Source organism: Mustela putorius, unplaced genomic scaffold, assembly GCF_011764305.1.
Source record: "Mustela putorius furo isolate JIRA1106 unplaced genomic scaffold, ASM1176430v1.1 tig00003836_pilon_pilon_pilon, whole genome shotgun sequence".
In the NCBI taxonomy this organism is placed as follows: Eukaryota; Metazoa; Chordata; class Mammalia; order Carnivora; family Mustelidae; genus Mustela; species Mustela putorius.
Window position 1 is genome coordinate 12569611 of NW_025421989.1, and position 15608 is coordinate 12585218.

The 15608-nt window shown below is 44.9% G+C and overlaps 1 protein-coding gene across 3 annotated transcripts in view; it reads right to left on the reverse strand.

Annotated features, from left to right (window-relative positions):
* CTPS2 (CTP synthase 2) overlaps positions 1-15608 on the reverse strand; it is a 100060-nt gene that overhangs the window by 20613 nt on the left and 63839 nt on the right. For all 3 annotated transcript variants that reach the window (XM_045089332.1, XM_045089331.1, XM_004758901.3), the window contains exons 14-15: positions 14293-14389; positions 1579-1634 (exon numbers count right to left, since the gene is read on the reverse strand). In XM_045089332.1, coding sequence (XP_044945267.1) covers positions 1579-1634; positions 14293-14389 — 153 coding nt within the window. The remainder of the gene's footprint in view (positions 1-1578; positions 1635-14292; positions 14390-15608) is intronic.

Genomic DNA, 15608 nt, shown 5'->3' on the forward strand with positions numbered 1-15608 from the left:
CTGATATATGGTTTCATCTGTACTTATTTTATCTGTTATCTTATTTTTTATAGTATTTTTTTAAAGCTTTTATTTATTTATTTGACAGACAAAAGTTCAATCCTTGTCTGATATATGGTTTCATCTGTACTTATTTTATCTGTTATCTTATTTTTTATAGTATTTTTTTAAAGCTTTTATTTATTTATTTGACAGACAGAGTATTTTTTTTAAAGCTTTTATTTATTTATTTGACAGACAGGTGATGAGGGGATTAAAAGATGATGGTTAGAGGGGATAGGGCCTATTCTTGGATTCATCATGGCAATGGCTGAAATCCTCTGTGTTGGTGAGGATACATTGTTGGTAGGAATGTAAAATGGTGCGGCCACTTTGGAAAACCATCTGGTAGTGCCTCAAAAAGTTAAACGCAGAGTTATCATATGACGCAGTAGTTCCATCCTTAGATGTATAACCCAAGACAAATGAAAAGTGCATATCAGATACAAAGTAAGAAAGAAGGAATGGATGGCCACACCATTGTATGCACACTAGTTCTTATACCTTCTGCCTACCACCTAGGCAATGCAGCTCAATAGTTTCTGGTCCTACCAGCTGGGCCAGTTCCCAATGGAAAAAAGAACAAAAATGGCCTGTACTCGGCAAATTGTTCCCTAAGTGTAGTGACAATATTGGTAGCCTACCCAACATCAATTCTCATTGGTCCTCCCTCCAAACAGAACCCTGGACTTTTTCCAGCATTTATACCACTCCTGCAAGACCCATGGGGCTCCATCTTCCCCATTCTAGAAGTTGGCCCTGATTAGTCCAAGTCAAACATCATAAACCTACCCCTGTTAGCTGATGAATGATGCAAGAACCCAGGTTTAACCCTGCAAGAAACCGGGCTAACCCTGGTTTAGCTTTACCCTTGCCATGGTTACTAGTTCATAGGTTGGCAGGTAATGTGTACTGATCCAATGAGACTGAAGAAAAACTTCCATGTCTAAAGATGCATGTTGTGTCTGCTGCTGCTGGTAACCATCTTGCAACTAGGAGGAAGATCAGCCCAAGGGCAAGGCAAACACACAGAAAAAGGTAAGGCCAATAGAATCCCAGAAATAGTAGAAGCCCTGAACATACCATGCCTGCAGCCTACCCAGCCTCTGAACTACCTATCACCTGATATAACAAATTTCCTTATATTGGAAATATGAAATTTTTGTACTTTTAAATTTTTTATAATAAATTTCCTTATATTGGAAATATGAAATGAAAAGGTGTTCAACATCATTTATCATCAAGGAAATGCAAATCAAAACCAAAAAGAGATATCACCTCATACCCACTAGGCTGGCTATAATCAAAAGACAGATAATAGGGGTGCCTGGGTGGCTCAGTCTTTTTAAGCATCTGCCTTTGGCTCAGGTCATGATCCCAGGGTTCTGGAATCGAGCCCCTCTGCTAAATCTGGCATGACTCCCCTGCTCCCAATGGATACTACCGAGCGGGACACCTTTTCCAGATGTCCACCAGTAATCATCGCAGTTCCTCAAACTAACCATCTACATTCCACAGTAATTCACATGTAGGCCATACCTCATACCGATGTCTGTGTCTTTCTTCTATAAAAGGAACATCACCATAAAGTTTCCCTGTAAAGATACAAGAGTGAAATTAACATCCAAGTAATCAGCTTTGGAACGCCACCCAGAGCGTATGTGTGAAGGACGTCTCTTTGACCTACAAATTACCTGGACTGGTCCAGATAGTCATCTAGATTTTCTTCTCCTACAGCACAGAACAGGAAGAGCTTCTTTGAAACTCTGAAGCAATTCCCAAGTATGCCATCAGCACGGCATTAAGGGAAGTGGAAGCCCTCTGTTACACAAGTCACCATGGATTCCAACAGACAGGCCCTCCTTTGCCACACCTGCCTACAGTTAAGGACAGGGAGGTGGAGGAACGTCTGAGCACCATCACTTCTGGGCAGATTCATAACCGGGCTCATTTTCCAAAAGAAGAAACTGAAACCAAAGGAATGGAAATGAAACCGAAGGACTTGCCGAAAGCCCCAACCCCGCTGGCAGCACAATCTTGAGCCCAGACCCCCCGACACCTGGTCCGTGCTTTTTCCACCATACCAGCTGCTTCTGCGTACCAGCCAAATTGGTTTACACCCCGCCTTAAACATGGGCCTGTCCTCTGGCTCTAAAAATTCGGCCTCTAAGAATTCACCCCAGAAAACAGAAATGAAGACAGCAAGTTCACCACGAAGACACATGCCACTCCGTTATTTAACAGTGAACAACGAAGCAAACTGAGCCCCAGAAATCGAGGACTGGAGGATTAAATGAAAAGCCCTGCCAGCTGCGCCGGGACACATTGTCCTCCTCCAGCAGAATCCAGAGCAGTGCTCAGTTCCACAGGCGGGGGACTGTCAGACCCTCCGAGACACGCCATAAGGCTGTGGAGCAGGATGTTTGTGTCTCCTCTGCGCTTTTGACTTGGATAGAGAAAGTGCACATTGGCTGCATTCTGCTATGACTTGATACGATCATTTATCACGACCGAACCTCCAGTTTGCAATTTTGTCCATGTAGACACAGCTCCCTGGGGACAATGTTAATCACAGTGAGTATTTGCCACAGGTGCTTTAGAAAAATTGGCAATAGTGGGGATAGGGAGTTACTCTGTGAGAGCTCCAAAGCGCCGCTGAGAGGGCACTCATTCAAGGCAGAGCCTTTGTACTCAAACTATTGGTTCATAAAAATGAAAGGAAAAATGGAAACAGCGAAATAATGTCCAATTGGACAAAACAGAAGCATATATACCATTGCGAAGTTACGAGAAAAATCATTTGAAAGCTCTGGACCTAACTTGGAGAGGTTCTTAATTCCCTTATGACCTCTGACTTTGTGACTGATCTTTTCTTCCTATGGTCCAAAATTTCTTCTCTGCTTACTGCATTACAACAGATGACTTAGATGTCCAATAATAGAGCCTGCCAATGTTAACAGATGGTGAAGAAAATGGCAAACATCTCCAAATTAAGATATAAGGAATTCTAACTTCAAGTCATCAGGACTAGCAGGATATTACACGACCTTTTGAAACTGGATGCCGTGCACATACTGCCGGCTTAAGGCAAATTTTGTGTTTGCTAAGATACCTCAAGGGTGACAGGACAACAGGGCTGGTGTAGTGACTCTGGAACCAGGCCATCTGGCTCTAAATTGCACTACAGCATTGAATGGATGTGTGGCTGGGGCAAATTATTTCAGCCCTCTGCCTCAGCCTTTTCAACTTTAAAATGGGGATGATTGATAGTCTTATTCCATAGGGTTGTTGTGAGGATTAAATAAAACACTTGGGGGGGGGGCGCCTGGGTGGCTCAGTGGGTTAAGCCTCTGCCTTTGGCTCAGGTCACGATCCCAGTGTCCTGGGATTGAGCCTCACATCGGGCTCTCTGCTCAGCGAGGAGCCTGCTCCCCACCCCCTCGCCTGCCTCTCAGCCTACTTGTGCTCTCTGTCAAGTAAATAAAATCTTAAAAAAAAAAAAAAAAAAACAGTTGGAACAGTAAGTAAACCATGTAACTGTTAATTAGACTCTAGACTATGAAATCCAAGTAGAAAGAAGACAGAACATAAGCTCTACAAGATAATAGACAAGATAAGGACGTGTCCCTTCAATTGCTGTCTAGCACATAAGCAGGTACTTAATGAATATTTGTTTAGGGGCACCTGGGTGGCTCAGTCGGTTAAGCGTCTGCCTTCGGCTCAGGTCATGATCCCAGGGTCCTGGGATGGAGCCCTGAGTTGGGCTCCCTGCTCAGTGGGGAGTCTGCTTCAACCTCTCCCTCTGCCTGCCACTCCCTCTGCTTGTGTTCTCTCTCTTTCTGTTAAAGAAATAAATAAAATCTAAATAAATAAATAAATATTTGTTTAATGGATGCATCATTTCTATGTGTGTGTGTGTATATATATATATATATGGCATATAATGAAACATGTTTTCAGAACTTTGGAAATACTGTTTCATGGACTCAAATTCTTACCTGATCACCTACAAATCTGTCAAGAACAAATTCACAAAACTAATCCACTGCCATATCCAGGGGAAAAAAATTGAAATTTCCTTTATAACTATATGTTGAGAATAGCTCAGAATGTTACCAGTCCAATTCTATTTGAAAACACCTTAAGGGGCGCCTGCGTGGCTCAGCGAGCTAAAGCCTCTGCCTTGGGCTCAGGTCATGATCTCAAGGTCCTGGGATCGAGTCCCACATTGGGCTCTCTGCTCAGCAGGGAGCCTGCTTCCTCTTTCTCTCTCTGCCTGTCTCTCTGCCTACTTGTGATCTCTCTCTCTGTCAAATAAACAATAAATGAAATCTTTAAAAAATAAAGAAAGAAACAAAAGAAAAGAAAACACCTTAAAAACAAAATAAAACCAAGAATGCTCATTCCGGGGCCCTGGCCCCAGGGATTCTGATTTGGTTACTCTCAGGAGAGGGCCTGGGCATGTGGGTTTTTACAAAGCACCACGAGCGACTCCCTGTGCATTCCGGATTAGGCACTGCTGATCCCCACTCGGGCTGAAAGCGCTGTCGGAGGACAATCAATGACAATCAGTGACAAGGCAAGCTGCCGCTAGCTGTGGCTGACTGCGGAGTGTATCTAGGTGTGGAGTGAAAAGACTGAGGGCTAGATACACCACATTGTGAGGAGCGGTTCTCCGGATGGATTGATCAAGCACTCGTGCCATGCGATGATCTTAGGCACAGGGGGAAATCCTCAACAAAACGACACAGACTTCTTTTCTATCCTAGTCTTTCTGGAGACAAAATCAAATGCAACAGAGATTAACTGCACATAAGCTTCATGTTGCCTTAAGAAGCAAGTTGGAGGGGGGCGCGAGTGCCTGGGTGGCTTAGTCGGTTAAGTGTCTGCCTTGGGCTCTGGTCAGGTCGTGATCCAGGGGTCCTGGGATGCAGCCCCACAGCATCGGGCTCCCTGCTCAGTGGGGGACTGCTTCCCCCTCTCCCTCTGTTCCCCTCCCTGCTTGTGTGCACATGCACACTCTGTGTGTGTGTGTGTGTATGTGTGTGTGTGTATTTTTGAACTATATACTTTAAAATGGTTAAGATGGGGGGCACCAGGGTGGCTCAGTGGGTTAAGTGTCTGCCTTCAACCCAGGTCATGATCCCAGGGTCCTGGGATCGAGTCCTACCTCGGGCTCCTTGCTCAGCGGGGAGCCTGCTTCTCCCTCTCTTTCTGCCCCTCCCTCCGCTTGTGCTCTCTCTCTCTCTGACAAATAAATTCTTTTAAAAAAATGGTTGGGGAGCCTGGGTGGCTCAGTGGGTTAAAGCCTCTGCCTTCACCTCAGGTCATGATCCCGGGGTCCTGGGATGGAGTCCCGCATTAGGCTCTCTGCTCAGTGGGGAGCCTGCTTCTCTCTCTCTCTCTCTCTCTCTGCCTGCCTCTCTGCCTACTTGTGATCTCTGTCTGTCAAATAAACAAATAAAATATATATATTTTTAAAAATGGTTAAGACGGTAAATTTGATGTTATGTGTATTTACCACAATTAAAATGTGAAAAAGTAAAGGCTATGCGGCCCCATTCTTGCCCCCACCACCCTCTCTTCCCCTAACTTACCCTTTATCTAAACATCCCATCCCCATCCTTTGCAACTTGGTTTTTGTTCCTGTTGTTTTACTGAAACAGCTCTCAAAATAATAGCAAATGTGTCTTCAGTTGGGACCTGAGTAACTCTCCCTTTCCCCATCTGCGACCTCTGCTCCTCTGTGTACTCCCCTCGCCCCATTTACTAGCTCTTCATCCTCAAGTAGGGACACCTGCCCAGAACCATACCTTCCCTTCTTCCCTCACATTCACTGCTGAAAGCCACCCCTCCATGCTCTAGACCCCCAATCTGTACCTTCTTTTTTTTTTAAAAAAGATTTTATTTATTTACTTGACAGACAGAGATCACAAGTAGGCAGAGAGGCAGGCAGAGAGAGAGGAGGAAGCAGGCTCCCTGCTGAGCAGAGAGCCAGATGTGGGGCTTGATCCCAGGACCCTGGGATCATGACCTGAGCCGAAAGCAGAGGCTTTAACCCACTGAGCCACCCAGGCGCCCCCAATCTCTACCTTCTGATTCTTATCTTTCACCTGGGCCCCACATTTCCTATTTCCACGGGAGCTAGAAGAAATCACCCATGGCATGTCCAAAAGGTAACATCACTCCCTGATGGGCTTCGTGACCTCTTCCCTCTAGGCAGAACTGCCTTACCGTTGCCCAAACATCTTTTAATTGCTGCACCAATGTCTTCATTAAAGTCCCTTTAAAGACTGCCCAGAACCATGCCCTGAACTAATTAAGCACTAGAGGGGATAGAGTTCTCTGTTTATGTGCAAGGGTCTGCTGGAGTGTGTCTAGTTCAGAGATCCCAAGACGCTGCCCAGGGTACAGATGTTTGGTGTATTTGGTTTGCATGGTGTTGGCAAACACACAGTGTTTTAAAATTCTGAATTAAGTTGCCAACATTTAGAAACCAGATTTGTCATAAAACTCCAGACTTCCAGATTCTCTTGGAAAGTTCGAAGACTGGCAACAGTGAAGCCATAGTTCTTCATGCAACTATCAGTTTTAGCAGTTGACGGGTCAACTGCTTGTCAGTTTGCCCCAGTCCCCATCACTCCCTACCGCCTCTCTAACTCTAAGGCCTGATGTAGCTGCCACTGATTGTGGAGTTAAGCTGTGGCACTTCTTACACCTGGCTGTTTGACTCATTTACATTCCCAGCCCAGTCCTACCGGCCGAGCTGTTCAGTCCAATGTCCATTCAGGGCGTGTGTCCCTTCTCAAGCCAAGCATGTGGTTTCAGACTGTCTTTCAGAAGCCAGAGGTGGGGTCTTCGCTTTCTGCACTCCCTGCTCTTCTCCCACAAAACACTCCTCCTGAGACCTGTGGAGCCCTGTCTTGGGGCTCTCAGCGCAAGCTAGCTTTCAGCTCTGTGAGCTGTTTGGGTCTTTCTATCCCCTCTTTAATTAAGGTCTGCTATTTGATATAGTGAGATGGCCAAGAGGTCGGGCTCAGAAATCAGCTGAGTGACACTTTAACAAATGACTTAAGCTGCCTAAGATGCCTTTTTCTCTTGTGCGAAATCCACCCAGGTCGGTGTTGAAAGGAATAAGTGAAACGATGCATAGAACTTCCTCATTACTGATGCTTAGAAAGTGTGCAGTCGGGCCGGCCACCATTTTTTTCCTCCTTTATTTATTACTTTTGGCTCTTGGTATACCGTTTCTTCAGTTTTTATAAAACATCTCATTCCTTTTAAGCATCTAAATTCCTCCTCTTTCTCTAATTTTATTTTTCATGATCTGCTTTTATCTCCGTTTGCTAGTATAAAAATGCTAATTTTTGATTTTTGAAATGTGTTGCCTTTAACTCCACATTACAGCATTATATTATTTTCATTGCTTGCATGTCTTTCCCCCAGCCCGACTTAGTATTCTTATCCCATCTTTAATACCTCTTTTCTTAGATTTTGTTGGTCTGCTTCTGCTAGTCATATTAGCAGGTAGAGAGCAAGGAGACCAGAACGGAGGGACCGGAGAGAACATGTAAGGCAAGGGGAATGCCCGCTCCCCTTCTCCTCAGGCTCACCCCTTCTCCCCTCTCCATGTCTGGAGGACCCTATTCTTTTTTTTTTTTTTTTTAAGTGTAGCTGACATACAATATCGCATTCATTTCAGGTGTACAACAGAGTGATTCAATACCTCTGTGTGTTATGCTGTGCTCACCACAGCTAAAGCTCCTGTCTGTCACCACGCAACATCGTTACAATGCCACTGACAATATTCCCTCTACCTCCTATGCCCCTGACTTATTTATTCCATAACCGGAAGCCCGTATCTCCCACTTCCCTTCACCCATTTTGCTCACTCCTCCCACCCCCCGCCCCTCTGGCAACCATCAATTTGTTCTCTGTCTTTATAGATAGAATTCTGCTTGCCATTTATTTATTCATTTGTTTTTTAGATTCCACATTATGAGTGAAATCATATGGTATTTGTCTTTCTCAGTCTGACTACCACCACTTAGCAGAATACCCTCCAGGTCCATCCATGTCGTTGCAAATGGCAAGATCTCATCCTTCTATATGGCTGAGCGATACTCTGCTGTGTGTGTGTGTGTGTGTGTGTGTGTGTGTATACACCGCAGCTTCTTTAAGCATTTATCTATTCAAGAATACTTGGGCTGCTTCCATATCTTGGCTATTGTAAATAATGGTGCCATAAACATAGGGTGTGTGCATTTTTTTAAATTAGTGTTTTTAATTTTCTTTGGGTAAATTCGCAGTAGTGGAATTACTGGATCATATGGTATTGTATTTTCTATTTCTTTTAAGATTTTTTAAATGTATTTATTGGAGAGAGAGAGTGTGTAACAGAGAAAACACAAGCAGGGGGAGCTGCAGAGGGAGAGGAAGAAGCAGGCTCCCCGCTGAGCAGAGAGCCCGATGTGGGGCTCGATCCCAGGATCCTGGGATCATGACCTGCGCTGAAGGCAGACGCCCAACTGATGAGCCCCCCAGGTGCCCCGATCATAAGGTATTTTAATACGCCATCATACCCAGAGCTTCGAGAGACTCACAGGTCTCACTGTATTGACAATATGCCCTTCATCTTAATGACCCTAACAGCCACACTTGAATAGCGCTTCTACTGTGCCGGGCACTGAAGGACTCACATGTATAACTGATTTAACCCTCACCAGAACCCCATGAGGCAGGAGGCATTCTGGTATCCGCTCTCCAGAGGTGGAAACTGCAGCGCCGTAAGTAGCTACACAGCCAGGGACAGAGAGCTGGGCCCAGAGGGGCCTCCACGGGGGCAGCGTGGCTGGGCTTTAACCACGCCACTAGTTCCCGTGGGCGAGGTGCTCGGCGCAGAACCGGTCCAGTAAGGGACATGTAAATGCCTCCTCTTGTCAGGATTAAAGGGGCTATGTTACGTCCCAGACCTGGAAGCCCCCATATCCGCAAATACACCTTAGAGAATGGTTCCCCCAGCCAAAGGCAAGAAGGGGCAGGGGAGAGAGCTCGCCTGCGGTGTGGACCATCAGAGGGAGGCAGGAGAACGCCAGCTGGCGCAGAGCAGCACCGCACTCCCTTCCCATCGGTCTCACCACGACAAATTACCGTGGCAGGGACTTCCAGCGTCCCTAAATCCCTGGTGACCTCTTTTAAACTGTTTTGTAAATCACCTCATTAACCCAGCCAAGGCTCTTTGTATGGCACGATTATTTTCTTAAAGTTCCTAGCAATCTAATCACACCAGGAACTAGAAGCTGTTTTTCTCTATCAATGCCTTGATAAGAGATAAGAAAGCAAAAGCAATTTTTCTAGCCAGTGAAAATTTATTCTACCTTATCCTCTTTTCCTTCAAATTCGAGATTGACCCCTCTGCATTTCCAATGCCATGAATTTAACCCAGATCCTTAACACTGGGACTCACCCCATACATCCCTCCTTGGCCTGTTGCCTGTTCTCTCAGAACAAAACCCTTTTTCTTTCACAATAAAACAGAACCAAATGTTTTAGCCAAGTCCTCCTCCTTATTATGAGGAAATGCCAGGAAGATCCCCAAAAGGAATTAAGTCTTTTCCTAAAGCATTCCATCTAGCCGATCACCCCGAGCAGCTCTCCGCAGCCTCCACTGCCAGCTGACGTCTGCCTGTGTCAAGTTGCACTGACCCCTTGTCATCTGCCCTGAGGAGGAGGGTCATCTTTTCAGAACTCTGATGGGAAGTCACCAGGGCCTGGTCTCTGGGTGGATACACTGCCCCGAAGAGGGCTTCTAATTCCTTCCAAAATGTTATGCCACGTTCTCCACAGGACTGGACACCCCCAAAGGGCAAAATGGCACCCACTCACTTTTAACGGTTCCTCAGCACAGAGCTATGTTCATCGGGTGGCCCTTTCCTTCCTCTGCCTACCCCCACCCCCCCGCACCCCCCATCCCTACCCCAAGTACTCAGGCCTGCTCTGTGCCTTTCCACCCCTACAGCATTCCTGTTTCTAAAGGCAAGGGCTCCCTAACCATTTGGGTACTGGTTTAGAGTCAAATATGGGATTTGCTTTAAATTGAGCTGACTCTAGCAATCCATCCAGTGCATAGGCACACCACACTGAGCAGCATTAAAACATGCTACCTGCATATTCTTTCTGGTAGGTGGCAGTTAGGTTTGAAAACCACACTCAGCACAGACAAAGACATGCTTCCTTTCCTGGATCTCTCAGCAACATGTCTGGGACCTGACCAAAAAAATTAAGCCCGGGGACTGCAATATTTTGGAAACAATAACCATCAAACAAGTTGTCAGCCATCCCCTTAGTGAGCTCTGAACCTTGTGTGAATTGCTTTGTATTTTACCATGTTCTCAACTCTCACACTCAGTTGAGAGCCACAGGCAAACCGATAAAGTTTATTTTTGGAGCCTCAGAATCCTCTCATAACCAAGTTCCCTGGTACTTTCCCCGGCTCCTTTCTCACCTCTTTCTCGATTTCTCCCTCTTCAAAGCGCCTGGTTTAATACTTAACCTGCTCTGCACCATTTCTCCTTCTGCTTTTCAGGAGTCATGTAATGAGTTAATCAACCAAGTTATGGTCTCCCTACAAGACAAGTCCTGCCATCTATGTATCCAGATAAAATGCTGTTTTGGAAAATTGAGGTGTAATTTACATGCAGTGAAAGATACATATCTGAAAAACGGAGTTTAACAATAGTAAAATGTGTGTTTTAAGTATTGCATATTGGAGAGTGATTATAATGGTGGGTTGTGGAGCTAGGGCCATCTGTTGGCACAGAAGACTAGAAACCATGCAAGACAAGTGGTCTGGGCCTGTTCTGACCACCCACTGACGGTGAGCCACTTCCCCTCTCTGCCCTCCATTTCCTTGCTGAAAAATACTGATTGGGTCAAATGGCTTCCAAAAGCCCTCTTGACCTTATTCTGTCACTAAATAGGGTTTGCAGGCAGGCAAGTAGACAAGCTGGGAGATGTCCTGGAACGCTCCCCAGGAGGGCAACAGCTTCGCTGCCTGTTTTTGTGTAGACCAGGGTTTGAAAAGCCATGGTAATTCTGAAGCAAAATAGGATTCCCCTGACTTTTTTGGTCAGCCCTCGAACTTAGAATGATTTTTACATTTTCAAATGGTTGAAAAAAAAAATCAAAAGAAGAATAATATCTCATGATGCATGAAAATTACATGAAATTCACATTTCAGTGCCCGTAAATAAAGGGACATAAATTGAAACATAGCTACGCTCATTCATTTATGTATTTGCCTGCGGCTGCTTTTACACTACAATAACAGAGTAGAGCTGTTGCATCAAAGACCATGTGGCCCCCAAAGCTGAAAATATGTACTATCTGGGCTTTTACAGAAAAAGTTTATCAACCCCTGGCTGAGGCCATTTAGGTTATAGACTTTGGGCTGGTAGATCTCTCCCTTCCTACAATTAAGTGTTACTAGAACATGGGCAGTATATATACAAGTAAATCAACATTTTGGGGTGGGAGGGACTTTCTACTTTGTAGTAATGAAAAGAAATGCAAAATAGAGTACACTAATAAAGGGCCCTTTTTGTTCTTGCTAGGAGAGCAAAAAGAAAAATAATAAAAACACTCGGAGGGGCGCCTGGGTGGCTCAGTGGGTTAAAGCCTCTGCCTTCGGCTCAGGTCATGATCCCTAGGGTCCTGGGATGGAGTCCCGCATCGGGCTCTCTGCTCAGCAGGGAGCCTGCTTTCTCCTCTCTCTGTCTGCCTGCCTCTCTGTCTACTTGTGATCTCTGTCTGTCAAATAAATAAATAAAATATTAAAAAAAAAAAAAAACAACACTTGCAAAAAGACTAGAGAAAGCAAGAACAGTACAGTACAGTTAACATCACTATGAACTGGTTCACCTCTTCTTTCAAACAATCCAGCAGAATTATCAGTCATAAAAGTGCTCATACCCTTTGACCTAATAGTCCGACTCCTGGAAATCTATCCTAAGGAAACAATTAAAAGAACATAAACACCATGTCAAGACGTTTGCATCAGCATTTTTCTAACAAAATGTTGGAAACAACCTGCAATGTTTAGCAATAAGAAAAGAGTCAGTGGATTATGGTTCCTTAGTTCAATGAAATATTATATGCCCAAGTAATAGACACAAAGACTAGGTTCATAAAACATTATTCTACAACAAAAGGTTACATAAAAATCAAGCAACATAAAGTTTTGAAGACATCATGAAGGTGTAATTAACACTATGGTGAAGTGTTACAGAAAAAATATCTTATTTGTGAAGACCTGTGAACCAGCTTTGACAGTTCCCCACACACTGTCCTTAGTCCTTTAATAACAAAAAGCCTTTGTAGGCAAGGACAGCCCACGCATGCAGAAGGAGGACAGAAGTGAGCCTCTGGTGACATGTTTCTTACAAACTGAGCAAATGATGATTAGTACTTTGGTCCAAATCGATTTATACCTGTAATCTCCACTTTAGAAAACTCAAATTCATCTCATCTCATTGCATATGTGAAATATGTATAGCTGTCTATATGTCAATGATGCCTCAGTGAAATGCTTGAAAAAAAAAGAAAAAAACAAATTCCCAGTTTTCCTGAACCTTAAGGAACTAATAGGTGACTAAGAAAAAAAGAGGAACTTGATGAATATAAAAATCAGAATGACTTTAGTAATCCAGCCATTGTGTCTACCAATATCTTCAGGCTTTAGGCACTCCCTCTCCCACTCCCCCTGCTTGTGTTCCCTCTCTCGCTGTCTCTCGCTATCAAATAAAAAAATAAAATCTTAAAAAAAAAAAAGCAGACCAAAGATATTAATTAAGCAACAAGCTCTTCGTGTGTTTAAGAATCATAAAAATCATTGACATTACTTTTATGTCTACAATACAGAAAAATAAACCCTAACTCGGTCTTATTTCTATCGAGACACATCAAAATTTTCAATATTTTGAACACATGGTCTTTTTTAAAAGCTGAGTATGATGAGCACTGAGTCCTTTATAGAAGATACAATTTTAAAACATTACATTTTTCACTAACCATTTTTTGTCTCTTAGGCAATTATTTGAACCAAGTTTCGAAGGGTTTGAAAACATCGGAAAGCTGAGGAGGAATCACTGCTAATATCTAAGGAGAGAAAAAATTCGCACATTCTTAAAGAAAAAAAGCCACTTCGAGAACAGTGGTTTCTTATCCAGAGAAAGTAGGGAAATGTGTGTACCTTGAAACTTTTCCTTCTTAGATATCATTCTTCTGCAGAAGCTGTATAGTCCATGGAAGCAGTTTCTTATCCATAAAGGAGAAACTCACATTCCTGGTCTTATCCTTCTTGAATAAGACATTTTTCTAAGATACGCTCATAACTTCATGGGATGATGCTGGACACCCAAGAAACCTGGGTTCCCGTTGTCTCATTCCAGCCTTCTCTTTGCACCTGCTTTGAGGCCAGCAGGGCTGACGGCTGTCCCGGGCAGGGAGCGGACCTGCAGCTCTTAGCACAGCACCTTTGGCTAAGAGTAGGCACTCAAGCTGTATTTACTAAATTGAACTCAGGCCTTTGGGGGTTTTCTCACTCTAAGTTATTCTCATAGAATATGTTCATCTATGAGAAGAAGTTTCACAAAAATTCGAATAACCTTATCGAGAGTAGAAGATGGGCAAATATCAGATGGAAAGCCCCATCATACTTTCCTCTCCCCACGCCGAAGCTACTGGGGGAACAGAGAAATCTACTTCTCAAATGACTGCTCTCCTCCTCACGAAGTTCGTAAATGAGTGGCTAAAACCAGTCCGACATGAAACAACTGAACTGGAAGCTGGTTTTCGGTGGAGCGGATTGGAAAGAACTGAGTGAACTGGGGCTCCCCGGGGAAAGGTCATCTCCGGGAGCATCTCTGGGAACATCTCCGGGAGCATCTCCGGGAGCATCTCCAGGAGCATCGGTCAATCACAGAGCAGCTCCCTGGGCAGGGTATTGTGGAGATCAGATGAGAGGGGCTATTCCTAGCCGTCTACCAACCCTACCAGGGGGAGGGATCCGGAAGCAGGAGGACCAGCAAGGGCATGGGGTGGCGGAGGAGGGCAGGTAGGAGGAAGAGTCGCAGGCAACACCAGGGGCTACTGGAAGGGGAGCCCGAGGGGTGGAAGGGGGTGGGATTAGGCTCAGACTGCACGGCCACGCCGAGCACCCCCGCTGTCGTAAAACCAGTGATCAGAGAAACTTACTTAATATTGAATTTTCAGTTTTGAAAACAGTTCTTCGGATTCCCAGCCTCATCGTTCCTCCCAAATTGCCAGGGTTGTGTTCAGGCATATCAATCACCTTAGAAAACAAAACAAATCCGGTTTTTCCATCTTACACAAATGTTATTTCCCACATCTCAAGCTTTACTTTCATTTTATTTTTTTGTAAAGATTTTATTTACTTGGGGCGCCTCGGTGGCTCAGTGAGTTAAAACCTCTGCCTTTGGCTAAGGTCATGATCCCAGGGTCCTGGGATCAAGCTCTGCATTGGGCTCTTTGCTCAGCAGGGAGCCTGCCCCGCCCCCCCAGCCGCCTGCCTCTCTGCCTACTTGTGATCTCTGCCTGTCAAATAAAAAATTAAAAAAAAAAAGATTTTATTTCCTTATTTGTCAGAGAGAGCAAGCACAAGCAGGGGGAGTGGCAGGCAGAAGGAGAGGGGAAGCAGGCTCCCCGCTGAGCAAGGAGCCCCACTCAGGGCTCGATCCCAGGACCCTGAGATCATGACCTGAGCTGAAGGCAGATGCCTAACAGACCTCGCCACTCCGGTGCCCCCAAAGCTTTACTTTTAGAGTAATTATCATTGCATAAGGATGTTCCCTAAAGAGTAAAACCTGATCGTTCCTTCCAATTTTCTTTTTCGAATACAGCCATGCTTGACACACCCCTCACGGTATGCTTCCTGTTTGTCTCTGCTTCTCATCTTTCCTTCAAATCACTTGTAAAAAATTTATCAGGAGCCTCTTTATGACCTTCCTCCTGTCATTCCTCGAGCTGTCAGTTGCAGGCAATGTTCACACTTCAAGTTCTGGGCTTCTGGGACCTCTCACTTTGCTATTCACACCCCTCCCCCACTGCCCACTTCACTCCTTAAAGATTTTCCATAAGCAAATCTGCCAATCCTTGTGGAAAACTACACCAAAGATATTTTTTTGTAGAAAACCTTAGAAGGATTCCTTTAAGCAAAAAGGAGGGTAATGTCATCCATTCTAGCACATTCTGTATGTGGTAAACTTAAGCGCTGCCCTGGATCTCTCCCTCTTCTTCGTCCCTCATCTTCAGTGTGTCCAGTTCTCTCCATTCACCCCCTCCAGCTTTCCGACATCCATCCACTGCTCCAACCACCACCCAAACCACAGCCCCTGCCCGTGACTACAGCCAGAGCTTACCAGAAGCCTGCCCCCCCTACCCTAGTTCACATGGCCCCAGGCTACCCTACCCTGCACACCGCCAGCAAATGCAAAGTAGTCGTATTCCCCCATCTTGAAATCCTTGACTGCCTGGTATCAGCCCAGCCTACC